The sequence below is a fragment of the Achroia grisella genome, unplaced genomic scaffold (genome assembly GCF_030625045.1).
Source record: "Achroia grisella isolate CSIRO2021 unplaced genomic scaffold, CSIRO_AGI_Agris_v1 utg1248, whole genome shotgun sequence".
NCBI classification, from domain to species: domain Eukaryota; kingdom Metazoa; phylum Arthropoda; class Insecta; order Lepidoptera; family Pyralidae; genus Achroia; species Achroia grisella.
The window spans coordinates 1,949,446-1,967,179 of NW_026712607.1; the positions used below are offsets into that span (position 1 = coordinate 1,949,446).

Consider the following 17,734-nt stretch of genomic DNA (forward strand, 5'->3'; position numbering starts at 1 on the left):
CCACTATTGCCCCACCAACATATACTATTCGATTATCATCCATAAAAGAAAACGAATTTGAACTTAGAAGAGAAAATACTTTATTCAAATGCACTTCAATTTAACCATTTCTGAATTGCCAAACTTATTTTTTTTAATCTACCGCTCATTCGGTAAGCTGTCTCATCACAAGAAGAACGAACTCTATGTGACTCTACATATCTCTTATAAATAAAAACTAAACAAGATTATATCTAAACTACAATCTAATTACACTAGTTTCTAGTAACAATTATAAATCTTAGAATAATATTATAAATGTAGAATTATGTATGAATAAAATACTTAAGTATACTCCGTTCCAACATAACTTACATAAAAGGTAACATTACAATTTACATAAGACATTTTATAGTCAAAAATATGGAATAAGCACTGTATTAAGTTAATAGATTATCACAATGTATTTAATATAAATAACAATAATACGTAACAATAACAAATAATAGATGTATTATTCATGTTTCAATAAGTTAAAATAGTATTCATTCTATAACATTTATTTCGTCTCTCAAACTTTAATTATGACATGTCTATAATATTTAACTTATTTGTAATGACGTATAATCAAAAACAAAACATTTAATACATTAATGGAAATAATGAAAACTAGTTAACCGCCTCAGCGTCGCACGTATTGTACATGTATTATACATATAAACCTTCCTCTTCAATCACTCTATCTATTGCTAAAATTGTATTAATATCCGTTACGTAGTTTAAAAGATCTAACCAAACAGACAACAGTGGAAGCGAATTCATTTTACACTATTAAAAAATAATTATTGATTTTTGCATCTCTATACTTTTGGACATCACTAAATTGTCTTTGGTCGAGTTAGTGACCTCTTTGTTTACCTTTTTCGTAAGTTCTATTGGAACAAAGTATAGTTCTAAAGATCATGTACAAGATCATAGGTACTATAAAGAGAATATAAGTGTTAATGCACTATAAATATGTAATACAATTAACTAAATAAAATTTAAGCATTCTTAATTTGAAATTCAAATTAGTAGCTAATCAACAATAGAAGTTGATTTCTCTATGGTGGCCTCACTGACCTGACTTCATGCTCATCCTATCATCCTCAACTGGAGGCAGGAGAAGGATGATATACCGTTAGTAGTTTCCTATAGAGTAGCCAAGCCCCTCTAGAGTCACAGACTTTATTGACAAAATAACAGTTATTTGTAGTATTATAAACTATATAATTGATTATTAAGTAAAAATAGTCACTTAAAATTAATATTACTTATTGCAATTAAAAAAATTACAATCGTCATAATTTAATACATTAATAATATGATTAATAAATTAAAAACTAAATTAAACTATTCATATTATTTCAATAAACTTTTATATAGGTATATATCACAGTGGCAAATCAACATCTTGCAGCAAATTTAAAATTAGTCAATTATGGAAATTAATTCCGATCCAATGACATTGTATTGGATATAAAATAAAATGTGATTGCTTTATCCTATAATAATAATGACAACCCAGGACAATTCACACAGCGCCATCTAGTTTCACAGCAAGCAGAGCCTTTGTATGGGTATTAGACAACTGATTCTATTTAATTTATTTTTGTAAATACAGATACAAACAGTCATACTCATATATTACAAATACTTGTATCGTGCGAGGAATCGAACCCGCGACCATTGAAAGTAAGGCGACGTCCACGTCATGTTAAACCACTAGACCATAGTTTAAGGCCGTCATTTGTTAACATTTTTGCAAAGTGTTCTTTTTGTACTTCTTTTTTTCTGTAAAAAGTTATACTATAATTATTGTTAGCAATTTTAGTTTAAAAAAAAATGGACAAAAAAAAATAAAACGCACAAAGGGCATGGGCCTTCAGTCTATGGAAAATAAGGGCTTAACTTAAAAAAAGAACAGTAATGAATTGCATTAGAAAATATCAAAGTAGACCTTCCTATAAGTTATTACATAGGTATACATAAGTTGATTACTATACCCATGAACACCTGCAACATCTGGAATCACAGGTCAGATGTCAGTCTTTTAAGAAGGAATGTATTTCCTTCTAGAATCAAGGTTTCATTTAAAATCGTATTTCATACAATCGATTCTAGTTTTTATTTCAACACACTTAAACACTAATATAACTTAAGTATTATTTCTATTCTTTATTTACAATTATAAAAAAACTTAAAGTTACTATACAATTATACTTAACATTAGATCTTGTATATACTTGTTTAAATACTTACGTCCTGCTGGTCTGAAGAAAACTGTTAACTGGACAATCTTGAAATCCTACAGACATAGAAGAAGAACGTATAAATTATAATAAATGAGTAGATAAATAACATATTTACATATAACTACTTTTGCGCGGTGAGCTAGGCCTAGTACATACAACGTTTGTTTTACTATATAAATTGAAATTTTAAAAACTAGGGGTTGATGGTAGAATGTAGAAATAATGGATAAAAATTTAGGGTCATATGTATTTTTAATGCCACATTAAAATTTTAAAATAAATTGTCCAAAGATGTCAAAAAATTTTAGGGGTTGACAACTCTTATTACTCCTATCTGAGTGGAATTACACTTTCTTTCTTTATTCAAATAAATAATATTTCTAAAATAAAAGTATCCAAGTAACTCATAACATTAGCTAACTACGAGTAAAAGTTCCGTCAAAATCGGTCTAGTCGTTTCAGAGTTTAATAAGTACAGACAGACAAAATTTGTCAAAATGAATTATTTGATATGAATGAGAATGATATACATATGAATTTTGTGAAAAGCTATTAATTTGAAATTATAAACTGCTACTTCAATTTTATTTATTGGTATACTATAGATTATGGAATGTACGATGAATGTATGATATATAACGATGAAATGTATGACGAATTTTAGGCCCCTCCCACTCCTCTGATATAGAAGGAGTGGTAGGGGCCTACCTTTTCCAGCACAATGTCACATTTGGTCTCCAACATCCTCCTTAATATGTGACTTCATTTCTGGATAACTCCTTTGCCCGATTGTTTTTTTTTTCACAGATTTTATAATTCACTCCTACGTGTCATGGCCTTGCAAGGTCAATGCCTTAACAAGGTTGTCCGTAACATGTCCAAGAAAGACAGACAGACGCATCTGGACTCCACCAAGACACATTCCCAAGTGACATGGTTCGTCCCCAGAATGTGCAGTGGACGTAAATTTTAAAATAAACTTTAAAAAAAATTAATAGTAGAGACTAAACAAAATATATTCCTCACCGTCAATTCACAAATAAACCGCCTCGATAACATGCCCCTCCACACAGGTCCTGTTGAAGCGTTCTGGAAGATTCTACTAAGGAAACTCATTAAATCCTTGCTGGGAACATGGAGGGCCACTCGAGTTAAATAGGGACGACTTACCACTAATAAGCTATAAATTAAGTTTCATTAAAATTCTTGTATAAATATGTATAAATAAATTAAATTTAAATGCCTGTTTGCAATTTCACATTACACTGATTTTCAACATAAAATAAATAATTTTGTTTGTTTTTGCTAATCTCTGAAATAGCTGAACAGATTTTAGCGAGACTTTCACTCGCAGATAGCCAATAAAATCAAAGTTTTGTCATAAAAAAATTTGCTAATCTCAGAAATGGCTGAACAGATTTTAGCGAGACTTTCACTCGCAGATAGCTAATAAATTCAAAGTTTTGTCATAAAAAATTCAAAAGGATACGGAAACACACATCAGCTTGCTTGGAAAGACTAAACTTCACGACTGCGCAGCCAGGAGAGACCAACTGTAATGACAACACTTGACCACACTGTGCAAGCTTGTCAGATAACAATGCAAACGTAGTCGACAGTGGCAGCTAGAAAGTGATCAAAAAATTAAAATAAAAATTCATTTATTTACTTAGGACATTTTTACCGCTTGAACGAGTTTTTATAGTAATATATTTTCTTGACGTCAAATTTTAATAAGTTCTTTTGGATATTTTTATTGAGAAAAGATAATAAACACTGTCAGTCAGACATACATATATAATTTTATTAAAATTTAAAGTAACATTATAAATATTATTAGTATCGAGAATAATTAACAAAAAAAAAATTAAGAGGTAATGAGAATTACTCCACAAACTTAAAATGTAAAATAATAATAACCCTGGATAATTCACACAGCGCCATCTAATGCTAAGCTACGCTGAGCTTGTGTCATAGGTACTAGATAACTGATAGAAATCAAATACATTTTTTTGTATTATAAATATATACATAATATACGTAAAATACCCAGACCGACAGAAATAGTCATACTCATGAATACAAGTTTGCAGTGTACGAGGAATCGAACCCGCGAACGTCGGAAGTAAGGCGCTAGACCACAGTGGCTGACAAATATAATCAATACTTACATTTTGAAGACGTATTGTAGAACTTGAGGATGCTTGTGTACCAGGGCCAGACATAGACCAGTTTGAAACAGACATAGGACGATTAGGACCAAACATAGGGCCTCCTATTGGACCATTCGGAACAATTGGACCACCCACTGGACCTAATGGTCCCATGGGAGGACGAGGACCCATGGGACCAGGCATGGGGCCACCCATGGAACCACTCATACCACCACTCATTGGGCCACCTCTAGACCCAGCCATTGCACCACCTACGGGACCATTAGGGCCACCCATGGGACCACCCACAAGACCACTAGGGCCAGCCATAGGACCACTCAATGGGCCACTTGACCCACCCATAGGGCCACCCATTGAACCACTCAATAGGCCACGCATATTAGTACTCATTGAACCCACCAATGGACCATGTTGAGGACCACTAGAGCCACCCATTGGACCACTCAAGGAACCGTTAGGACCACTTAAATGGCTATTGGAAATATTAATTGAGCCCGTAGGACCACTTATAAAACTACGTTGGCCTCCCATTGCTCCTATGGGTCCAGTCATAGGCCAATTACCCCCACTCTTATTTCCCGCAGGTCTACATATAGACCCAGTAGGACCAATTTGGGGAAACCGGGGGTAATGTGAAGCTGCAGAAGAGGAATTCTGCTGTGTCTGTGAATAGTGATTTGAATCACCAGTTTTCTTAGACATGAATTGTAACATAGAGTTAGATGGATTGTTGCCAAAATTTTGTACTTTAGTGTCATCTGCTTTATCTGGCCCTTTATTTTTATTCTCGCTTTTGTCATTTTGCTCTTCATCGGACTCGCTAATAGAATTACTAGCATTCTTCGTTTTATTACTGATACTTTTTATTTCAGATGTATCACTATCATAATCCGTTTCAATATTGTTTAGTTCATCAACATTCTTAATTACAAAATTATTAATTGCGTTTTCTTTTATAAATGCCTCAGATTCAGCTTCGGCTCCATTATTATCAGTACTCTCCTCCTTTGGTTTATTATCATTACCATTTTGCTCGCCATTTGATTCCACAAACATAAATAAAGATTTATTAATTAGTGAAGGCTGTTCATTCTTAAACCTTTCATATTCCCTCACTATGTCTCTCAAAGGTTTACCATAATTTCCTAAACCGGTGCCTATATTATTGAGACCTTTTGGTAATATAACTGTATCATGGGGACATTTAATCATAGTTAAATTTAAATGAAGACCATAAAATTTTTGAGCATTTAACAATGATATAGCCTGAAACAATAATCTTTTAATGAAAACTGTATTTCTATTCTGCAATTTGACCTGAATTAGATTTAAACTTATAGAATTTCTATACACCATAAACCTAATACATAAAATAAACTAGATTAGAAATTAAAATACATGTATATTTAATGTTTAATGTTAAGGTCTATCAAAGTATATTAAATATATAATCATTTTAAATTATATTATTTCTAAAGTTAAGTTCTTTTTACATTAATATTTTTATAACTGTATACACTTAGATTTACCGGCCGAAAGTGATCATTTGCTTATTTATTTGTGAATTTATTGATGAAACCTTCAATTCTTTTCCAAATAAAATAATAATAATATATTTATTCTACACACCTGTACTGCTTCTAAGGGATGACTATACCTAACCCTGGCGTATTTGTTGTTACCGTGCGTAACAGTACAGTATATAACGTGTCCAGCGAACTCCAGTACCTCCTTCAATTCCGATTTGTCACATCTGAACTGTTGACAATAAAAATATTTAACTGCCCAGCCCTATTATTTCATGCTACTAATGAAACTTATAAATACCTTACAGACTAACATATGTAAATTGTCTCTGTGGTCCTGCTTCTTATCCTGTAACTTTACTCCTTATAAACTGGAACACAGCTTTAAAGCAAGCTGCCTGGTGGCTGTAATAGGTAGACAGAGGTACCCCCTACTACCTCCTAGAGGAGACCCATTTTGCAAAGTTTATCTCAGTATATATAGACTTAAAGTCAAAGTTATGAGGAAACTAAAGTCTCACCCATATCAATGAAATTTTCACTGTTAAACAGTGGTTTAAATATTTATAGAATAGAATACAAAATTCTTTATTCAAATAAACAAAAATTTAAGCACTTGAATAGTCCATACTTATTTTTTTTTTATCTACCGTTCATTAGTAAAGCTGTCTCATCAAATAAAAAAATGAGAGCAAGAAACTTACTCTTTTAAATACTTATTAGATATTTATTTTAGTGATGCATGCATATAGCTTTGAATATTCCAATTATTAACATTATATCAACAATATAGATAATACTAAATTATTAATTTTACAGTCTCATTTGTGCATAGAAAATAACACACTTACATTCTTAACATGTACCCATTCAGTAAGAGGAGGTGTGATGTTCAACTGTTTCAAATATTCTAATTTCAACCCATATAGATCTATTACATTGCCTTGACTCCATGAGGTATCATCGGCATTCTTGTCTCTGTTAAAAGTTAAATAAAACCCATAAAAATAATGTATACAATATACCTTAATTCACAAATAAAAAGTAATTTAAAAAATATATGTAATTAGCAGCTTTTTACACTCTATGAATTAATTAAAAAAAATTAATCTTTTAAAAACAGTTTGGAATTATAATGTATTACACATTATAATTCCAAACTGTTTAAAATACAAATTAACTAAGAACAATACATATATATATATCTTTGGTACTATACATGTATATATATAACCATAGTTCACACTTACCATCAGATGAAATACTATAATTCATTACCATAAAAAAACTTTCACTGCATTTAATTTCAACTTGGTACCCTTTAATACTAATAATGTATGAATATTAAAAATTTACCTTTTATATATAGGCTCTCCAGCCTCAGACATGTCGTCTGCATTTGATATATTCCCATTACCTGAACATAGTATTATTATTACATTATTAGTACATAGTAGTAATAGTGACAAAAATCCAGGACAATTCACACAGCACCATCTAGTACCAAGCTAAGCAGAGCTTGTGTTTTAGCTACTGGACAACTGGTGTTATTTTTTTTAAATAGTAGATTTGGGTTATTGTGAGGGGCTTAGACCTGTAGCACTGCGACCTACATAGATCTATTGTTCCTCCACCTAGACCCGTCAGCAACAAGAATTGAAGGATATTCTTAGGAGCAATGTTTTTAATCTCCTCAAAATAGAGTGTAAGTAATGGAATACAATATGGTATAAATTAATATGTTTTTTAAATAATTTATGGGCTATTGTTAATAGCTAATTTTAATTTATTATAATAAACAACCCTGAGAAACTTACACAACACCATCGAGTACCAAACTAAACCGGTTTCTACTATATAAAGTACATACATTAATAGTAAAAACCATTATTTAAATGATAAATAAAAAGAAAATAAACTTCATAGAAAAAAGAGCCCTTCATTTTGTTTCATTCTAGAAATTTGACATAATGAAAACAGCCAGTAACCTTGAATTAAAAATAAGATCCTAGTGTCCGAAGCTTGACTACAATTGACCAAACCCTGTAACTGACTATGAATAAAGAAAAAGTGTGATTTCTTTGTATGGAATTGTCAAATAAAATACTAAATAATAAGTAATAAGAAAAGTATAGGTCTGTACAGTCCAAAACTGAACAATAAAACTAGATAACTCGATTTCTTAACACCAAATAAACTAGTAAAAACAATGATACTTACTCTTACGCCTTTTCCTTGATTCCATATTATTCGATGCTAATTCGGCTTCGTTTGGTTCTGTGAGATCAATATTTACTGTGTCATTTGTGTTCTCAACTATTTCACAATCATTTTCACCAATATTTCCAGGAACTTCAGTATCAACTATTTTGTTATTTTGCTCGTCGTCCAAAGCCATATTAAGTATTTATTATTTTAGTAAAATGTGTAAACCGAGAAAAACGTTTTAAGACTCCTCTTGTATACAATATGTTCGAGGCGAAATAACAGCCATCATAGCTGTGTGTTTTAATTGTATGTTTAAATTTCCACAATAAAACCACAAATTTGTCAAAAAAAGTAATACAATTTTTATAAACGAGGTAACTATTTGAACAACATAATATATTAAAAGAGCAAACTGAGAGGTATTAGTAAATAAAAACAAAAATACAATATCAGATCAGAATCAGTCGTAGCGCAGAACACTCATGCCGTCAGTCGACCTGTCAATCGCATTGCTACTGTCATTTATGATCTTAGATGGAGAACAATACTTAGAGGTAACACTAATAAAGTATATGTCGTCGTCTTAATTCAAAAACTAAAGTTTACATTATTGTTCTGAGTATAAGCCTCTCGCATCTAAATAGGGTACAAAGGGAAAATCACGTATTTTCAGAAAAATATAAACAGTATACTTATACTTCTTTAAAAAAAAAAATAATTAACATTTTTTTATTATTTTACAATAACCAATCAAAACGACTGCACCCACTACGATGAATTACTGTGAAAAAAATTTTAACATGATGACCTTTTGTTTGCCTGTGAATTTAAAGGAACTATGTAAATGTAGGTAACATTTACATAGTTCCTTTAAATTCTCAGCGTCATAGACTGATAATGCCACAATGATGGTATAAGTAAAAATGAACGAGATTGTGAGAGATATTTGCCCTACCTGCACCATATAAGAATTTATAATATGTGAACTAAGAACAAGTGCGTTAGCTATTGTTCTTATCTTCGAGGCCAGCATGCTTTAGAGAGGTTTACGAGACTGAAAACTTTTGAACAATTTAAAACTTTTTAATAATTTGTAATACCTATTGTTAAAGTAACCTGCATTGTACCTACACACTTAGGTATTATCGAGCCATCTTAGCAACCGTACAACTTTTACATATTACGTATTCTGTTTATGTGTAACGAACATGTAATCTATGTATATTATTAACTAATAAAAAACTCATACCGCATGCGTTTACGATAATGTGAAGACTCATGTTTTCCAATGTTATTTTGCTCACGATACTACACAATCAGTGGAAGCTAAAGATATGCCAGAAAATATCGCTCTATCTATACTCTATTATTATTTACAATAAATAAAATTAAATAACATCATATTACCTCTCAGGTAGCGCTGACTATAAAGCAGAGTTTACATGATAGGTATATATACTAGACAATGATATATTTACATATTGTTGTAAATACATAATCTTCTACTTAGAAAATACATAGTTCAGGTAACCATGTATTTTCTAAGTAGGTAATTATGTATTAATAAAAATTAACAAAGTAAAACTAGTCTAAAATGTGGTACAGTGATTATTACTTATACTGATGTTATGAAGAGTTTATTTCTTTGGTTCAGGAACTACCGGTTCGAATTTAAAAAAATTATCGTACAAATGGAAGGAAATCTTTGCCTACTTTTTTTTAATGGATGATAATGCAATGGTGCACCCGTCTCCGCTATACGGTATATGCTGGCAGGGCACCATAGGATGAGTATAGGTCAGATCAGCCCGTCGTAAAAAAATCACCACGAATTTACCACGACGTTTTTTCAAGGGTAACCGCGTAGAAATCTAACTAACATGGTACACTGTAAGCAATGAAGTCATCAGTCCAAATCAACCGCCTTTCCCCCTCTTTTCCTCGATTACCTACATGATACGTACTAAACACACTTGTTGATATAAATTATTCAATATATTAACCCATTAACGACTCATTGCTGAGCAAAGGTACCTCTTTATAAGGAGAGTATCAGCGAGCTATTATTACTAAGCAAGTTTGAAATGACGTTTGCTTTTGTTATTATCTTCTATACCACTTGGTCGACTCTTACGATATTATGATAATGGAACTAAGCGATGTCTGTCCATTTCAGTTTTTAGATTAATATTGTATTATAAATATATATGCTATCTTTCCGTATATGCTTACAAATATGCAGTCATAACAATTTTACACCTATTTCTTCAAGAAAATATAGCTATAAAATTTAAAAAAACTAATTTAAATAGTTACTTTAGTTAAAGACTTGGTTCATGATAGAATAAAACTTTTGCGACTGAGTATTCAATCCAATCCAAGTCTAGCCGTAGAACCTAACGGTAAATGTTATGCAGCGTAGGATATTAAAAAACTTTTAGACGCAAGCTAATGGATCTCAATTGAATTAGATAATAATATTATACCACATATACTGTTACTATGTAGTTGAGAGCGTCATAGCTTAGTTGATTACTACCCCAACTTCAATCCAAGAGGTCGGGAATACAAATCTGGCTGACATCAAAGAAAATTCAATTATATTTTTGGCGTCAATTTATATTTTTGACGACACTCCGGTGAAGGAAACATTAACAAAACAAAAAAATACCCTAGAGTCGACAGTAGGCAATCTCCTACCATGTTGAATTAATATGCTATTGTTGCGATAGTCACAAAATCGACAGTTGATAATATTTCTGATTACCCTATCTGGGATAACAGTCGTAACGGTATGCATAGATGTATATTACTGTTGTAAAAACAGTAGTTACATAATATATATTACAAATACATATTTACAAATGTTTTGTATATCTACTTAGACTGAAGTCAGGCGTAAAATCTACAAGCATAACAAACTAAAATTTTAGTTCACTTGTATATCTAGAAATCTAACTTAATTTTATGGTTAGAGATGGCCTCTTTTTTAAAACAATACATTCATTAATAAGCCATAATTGTAGTTAACGTAATAACGAGATAGTACAATAGTCCGATAAATAATAAAGAGATATTACAACAGCTACATACTCGAAAATTATCGTCGGTTGATCACAGCGCTTGTATAAGTTTTCTTCAATTCATCCTGTAATATTTTCTGTATCGACAAAAACTGTTTTTAATACATATACAGAGATTGTAGTGCATCCTGTACTTTTCGTTCATAATAGTATATTGAAAATTATGATTGTAAATATTATTATCCAATTGTTTTACCTTAAAAAGTGTATAATTGCGAAATAATCTTAACACTGGCGCCCAATGTGGACCAGTTAAGTTTTTTAAACGCTGATAACGCTCTAACAGTTTGCGCTGATACGGTACCAGTGGAAGACGGTAGGATTAACGAAGTGGGGTTAGTTAGCCCATAATATACATGCATTAATAACCATGATAGTTTCTACTATTTTATATTGTATATATTTTATATAGTAATGAGGGATATAAGTCCCTATCACTGGGGGGAAAGGAATTGTTAGTAATGGACTAATGTTCCCATTGCTAGCAATGAACCATGTCAGATCGACATCCACGCGGTTCCCCCTGGAAACCATCGTGATACATTCCCGGTGAATTTGTCACGTTGGGCCAACTGACCTGACCTCATGTTCATCCTATCATCCTCCACTGGTGCCCCGCCAGCGTAAACCGTTAGCGCAGGCGGGTGTACCATTCCATTATCACCTTTAAAAAAAAAAGTCCCTATCACTAACAATTCCTTTCCTTCCTAGTTAGGATATTTAATTTTGCCAAACCGGCTTACATATGTGACTTCAAATCTAAAATAATACAATATAACATTAAAATACTTGTATAATTTTATATCAGAACAAATATGCACTTAAATGAAAATATATTGTAAATTTTCACTATTCCTATATCTCGAATATAGCTTTCGTTCCTATGTACAACGAACTTTATAATAATGGAAGGTAATATTCTGCCGCATGTTGGTAATAAACATGTTGTAAGGTATGGCTTAACTTGTTCTATTACCTCTTTATTCTCTCAAAGTTTTATAACGGTATTAAATAAATAAATATTTAAAGGATCCAGAAAATACAAAAAATTTAGAACTTGAATATCTAGAATAAAATTACGAAATATTGCTAGTGAACCTACATCAAAAATATACATTCTCTTAATAAGATACTCCTGAACTAATTGATATTTTAGACATGAAATAGATACAGTCGTACATTAAAATTTACAGGAAAAAAAGAATTTTTAGCTAAATAAAATTAATATTATTTATTAAGTATACAAAACGCTAGTATGGTAAATGGTAATAATTGTCTAATAGTACTCTTATCTGAGAAAGTCTTTTATAAATGCAAAATTATTACATACACTGATGATCGCCGTACCAATATAACGTTAACTGTCAAAATTGCTTTGATTTCCACGATACAGGCATAGCCTAATGTGGAGTCATAGTTACAATGTTACTTAAGTTAAGTTTTATGAAATAAATGTTATTCTTATTTCTTTGTTAGATAATGCTAAAGGCACAGATAAGACAATATTGTATAACATTAATAAAATAATACTAGATATTTTCAATCACCTAATCATGTTATATACGACTTGACGGCCTCAGTGCCATCGCCTTACTTCGGATGGTTAGATTCCTCGCACGGTGCAAACATTTGTATTCATGAATATGTTTATTTGTATTAGTCTGGTCTAGTTTCCTTTGTACATTGTATATGTATTTGGAAACAAAATGTATATAAACATTTCTATCAGTCTAGTAAACATAACACAAGCCCTGCTTAGGTTGGGACTAGGTGGCGCTGTGTGAATTGTCCAAGTATATTATGATTAAACTGTGTCAAAGTTTTTCATCCACATTAAGAGATAACACAGATAAGAGAGTATTATATAATATTAATAAAATAATACTATATTTTCTAGATACCTACTACAAGAATAAAAATAGGTACCCATTGAGTTTTGACTTTTCACACATTCCCAGTAAGAATCCTGATTTGTACCTAATCCTAAAATAATTCTATGTGGAGTATCCACGAAAGGGAGTTTCAAATAATAGGTTCTAATAACCTTTCATATCTATGTCAAACAATGAGTGGGTATAGTGAACAATACAATATCCAACAAGTATTTATTTTCGGCCGAAACAAATCCTCACAAACATTATTTGTCGCGAATTCACCATCCGGAAATTAATTTCCTCCCGAAGAACATTTATTCAATATTGCGAGGCAAAGTGTTTCGTTGTTTATATTGGGTTTGCTACGTACAGACTGAATCTGTATTCTTTAATAATACATACCATTTGATTAACGCGAAAGAAATTCTCTCTATACTAGGCTGTCCTATATGAATTCCGAGAATTTCTTCTCGGAAAAATCTGACAATTTATGTGTAATATAAAAAACGGTGGATAACATGAACTCAAACGTATGCTCGTGACTTTAGAAGGAGTTATTAATTAAATAAATTCGTATTGAGAAACAAAAAATGTTGTAATGTAATTCATTTTTAGTACTTTGATAACTTAACATTGTGACACGAGAATTTATATATAAGATTTAATATTCCACTTTGTTGATGATGGCGTTGTAGAGTAATTAGTATTTTACCAAATTTACATTTATCCTGAATAAATATTTTTTTTATGAAATAAAATCAAATAGACATTGCAAAATGATATAGAAGAATGATATTTACTTTTTAAAAATTCATAATATACATAAAAAAAACTCCCAGACGATAGCTACAACATCATACTCATGCATACAAATTCTTGCATCGTGCGAGGAATCCAACTCGTGACCATCGGAAGTAAAGCGGTGAACTAAACAGCTAGACCACGGAGGTCGTCACTATTCTACTGAAATACAAAAATATATATATTTATAAATATAATAGCACAATGTTACGCAGAAAATGTCTTCATAAATATAAACATAGCAATACTTTTAAATTGCAAAAAAAAAATATCAGGGGAAATGTTCGACACTTCGTATTTATGCGCTGATGACATCTCTGGGGTGAATACTACAGAAATGTCGCCTTTGAAGAGTGGTAATTCTTGTCGAAATGCTAATGAAATCTTTTTGAGTCCTCTCTGTCCGTTCGAGCTGGGAAATGTGAATTAGAGGGCTTGTAATTAACAAGTGTTTGGGGTTCAGGAACATTCGAAAGCATAATTATGGAGTCTTAGATTCGTCGTAAGTATATAGATATATGATTTACCTTATTTATTTCGCTTACTTTCCTCGTACTCATGTTATTTCGTTGTTCTGAGGAATAGAGGTGTAGCAGTTATAATTCTGAGTAGGTACTTTATTCGGAAAACATTGTAGAATCAGTGTTAACTATATTACTAGGGGCTATATTTATATTCAGGTTTATCTATTTAGGTATTTTATTATAATAAAAGTAAATTGCATAAAAATTAAATAGTATAAATAATAGTATAATATAATTAATAATGAAGAGCACAACAATTAATTAGTATTACTGCAGAAAACACAATTTTTGTAGTTTTTTTATTTTCCCGCGGAAACTTAATGCGTCACAGATGTACAATAATTCACGGCCACAGTAGGAAATAAAATTCAAATTCAAAAATCATTTATTCATGTAGAATATCTTAGCCCCTTAAAAACGCTAAATTTTTTACATTATAATTTAAATTTTTTCCCTGCCGTCCAATTCAGTATATAGATCCTATTGAGAAAAACTGGCAAGAAACTCAATTGAATATATTATTTTATTTTTTTAAAAGTCAGTTTATTTACATCATCATCATCATCTGCTTCTTCCTTATCCCATTTATTTGGGGTCGGCGTAATATGTTTTTCTCTTCCATTCATCTCTGTTCGCAGTCATTCCGTTATTTACTCCCTTTCTCACCATATCATCTTTCACACAGTCCATCCATCTCTTTTTCGGTCTTCCTACCCTTATAACCATCCACATTCATATGTAACACCGTCCTTAGGATATGATCTTCATTCCTACGCATTACATGCCCATACCACGATAGACGATTACTCTTTAACTTCTCTGACATCGGTGCCACTTTCATATATATTCATTCTTTATCTTGTCTAAACCACACATCCATCTCAACATTCGCATTTCAGTTGCATACAGTCGTCTCTCATCCGTCGCCTTTAACTCTGATATACAAAATATCATGGTCTTGTAAATTTTGCCCTTAAGTTTAAGGGGAAGTCAGTTTATTTACAATGTAAAATATATAGGTGTCTATGTCTAACATTAAATGAAGAAAGACAAGGAAGACGAGCCCATCATAGCTGTATGCGATATTAATATTAGCATATGTTATCTGTGATATCAGTATGAGTATTAACAATCAGTACTTTGCTGACGCCCATAACTCAATGCCGTATGTCCACATTAGTTTTAATATTGTTTTATGAATAATTATCCTGTTTTTCTCAGTAACGTGCGATACTCTGCCTGTCAGCTAGTTTAAATTTCTGAGACATGCATGATAATTTTTAAGTTTTTATTTTTATTGTAATGTTACTTTAAAATTTTAACTTTGTAATTATGTATATACTAAAGTGACTACAGCCCTAAACATTCTGGAGTCAGTATAGAAGATGTTTTATTAATATGCATCCGACAGTTGATTTTATATTAAGGCGCGGGGGCGTGTCAATCAAATAGCAGTTAGTAATAACAACTGATTTATTATTCACACCTTTCCTCTATGTCAGTCTAGCTGTCAATATTGTAAAACAATTTGACAGCACATGTAATCAATTTGCCTGGCCGTTACAACAGCAATGTTACAAGCAGTTGGTTAGATTTAAACAAGTATGATAATGTAAATGATAATAATATTGTTATAGAAAAATCTTGAAATTCATAGTGCTGACAATATTATTTGATTGTACAAAGAATGAGTGCGTATCGGTGTCTATGTTGATTATCGTATGCCTCCTACTTGTTATAACGTGTATTTATTAAATTTAAAACAACATTTATTCAAAAGAGCATCACGCAAGTTTCTTGCTCATTCTTCTTGTGATGAGTCTGCGTTCCGAATGAGCTGTAGAAAAGCTAATCAAAAGTGCTTATATTAAGTTTATTTGAATAAACATTATTTCTATTCTATTTTATGTGATTTCCTTCCTTTTTTTCATTAATCGATTTTTTAATGGATGAATATATAATATACCCGCCTATGCTTACTGTAATAGTTCTACTAATGGAGGATAATAGGATAATAATAGTGGTCACTTCAACATATTCCTAATGGGGAGCATGTGGTTACAACGAGATGGAGCCTACCCTACACCTACACCGCCGAAGTCGCGGTAGAATGCTAACGCGATCTCACGACTCCGGCAATGCTCTTACATACACATTTTTAGTGAGTAAGAATCTCCCATACCCCTTTATCACTCCTATAATTTTCTAGGTCTTTTGTAAAATTTTCCACACGCTTCTCCAACAACCATCTGTGAGAATTTGTATATTGTATACAATAGTTTTGTTTACTTTATATTTATAGTATATTATACGTAAATATATCTCTCTTGTATAGTAATTGTATAGATTGACATTGATTTAATAGCGATATATTGACAAATTTACTAGTAAATTTGTCAATATCTCGCTATTAAATCACAACGCTTTCCGATTATACCTTTAAGTTAGTTTTTTATACAAGAGTTAGTGTTCAATAAAGTATAAACAGTAATATCCCAGAACAAGTCACTCTGCGCTGTCTAGTCTAATGCTAAACTTGTGTTACATACTATTGAATAGAGTACTAGATAAATGATATAAATACATAGATTATCTACGATTTTTCTAATATCGAAAGCGTTTTATGATGTTCTTACTTATGAATGAGCACACATTACGTCATTACGCCACTCGGCGCGCATACATACTCGAAGCGAAACACTTATCGGCTCTGATTCCGAAGGCAATCCAACGATATTTATGTCATAAAAAAAACCACCCATAAAGATGCGAGAGACCGACTGATACAATCTCCTTAAAAGCTTTTTACCGTTCCTCGACCCCACATATTGCTGTTAGGAAATATCCTCAAAAAATCGTAAATGTACAAAAATGCCAAGTCCCATTGCGTTTTCAGTTTATTGTTGCAATCAGTATTTTATATCTGTATTTAAATAACAATTATGAATAAATATTACTATAATGTGCTACATACATAAGCATAGCATAAATTATACAAAAATATAATTCAATGTTATTTTTCTAAATTGTTCAGCAGAGTCTACTCTACCTGAAAATTTTAAAAAGTCTGGTCTGCCTAGTACATATATGTCCTAGTGATGACACTAGGACATATATGTACTAGGCAGACACTAGGACATATATGTACTAGGGAATATGAATTCCCTAACGTAATAAAGCTAGGAAATCAAAATCGAAACTTAAATGCCAGGTATAAAATAAGATTATATAGTGGCAGTGCAATGAGTGTAAATAGAATGAGAATAGATCA

General features: G+C 31.4%; 1 protein-coding gene across 3 annotated transcripts in view; it reads right to left on the reverse strand.

Moving 5' to 3' along the window:
• Nucleotides 1–8,600, reverse strand: part of LOC131854874 (myelin expression factor 2-like) — a 255,111-nt gene extending 246,511 nt beyond the window's left edge. For 2 of the 3 annotated variants that reach the window (XR_009358080.1, XR_009358079.1), the window contains exons 1-8: nucleotides 8,194–8,600; nucleotides 7,330–7,390; nucleotides 6,825–6,951; nucleotides 6,077–6,205; nucleotides 4,445–5,713; nucleotides 3,763–3,898; nucleotides 3,300–3,362; nucleotides 2,281–2,326 (exon numbers count right to left, since the gene is read on the reverse strand). Coding sequence is in view for 1 of the 3 variants with exons in the window: in XM_059206054.1 (XP_059062037.1) it covers nucleotides 3,307–3,362; nucleotides 3,763–3,898; nucleotides 4,445–5,713; nucleotides 6,077–6,205; nucleotides 6,825–6,951; nucleotides 7,330–7,390; nucleotides 8,194–8,371 (1,956 nt within the window). In the remaining 2 variants the exon portion in view is untranslated. Of the gene's footprint in view, nucleotides 1–1,898; nucleotides 2,327–3,299; nucleotides 3,363–3,762; nucleotides 3,899–4,444; nucleotides 5,714–6,076; nucleotides 6,206–6,824; nucleotides 6,952–7,329; nucleotides 7,391–8,193 lie in introns of those variants that run through there. The other variant, XM_059206054.1, reaches the window with a different exon arrangement.
• Nucleotides 8,601–17,734: the final 9,134 nt, after the last annotated feature.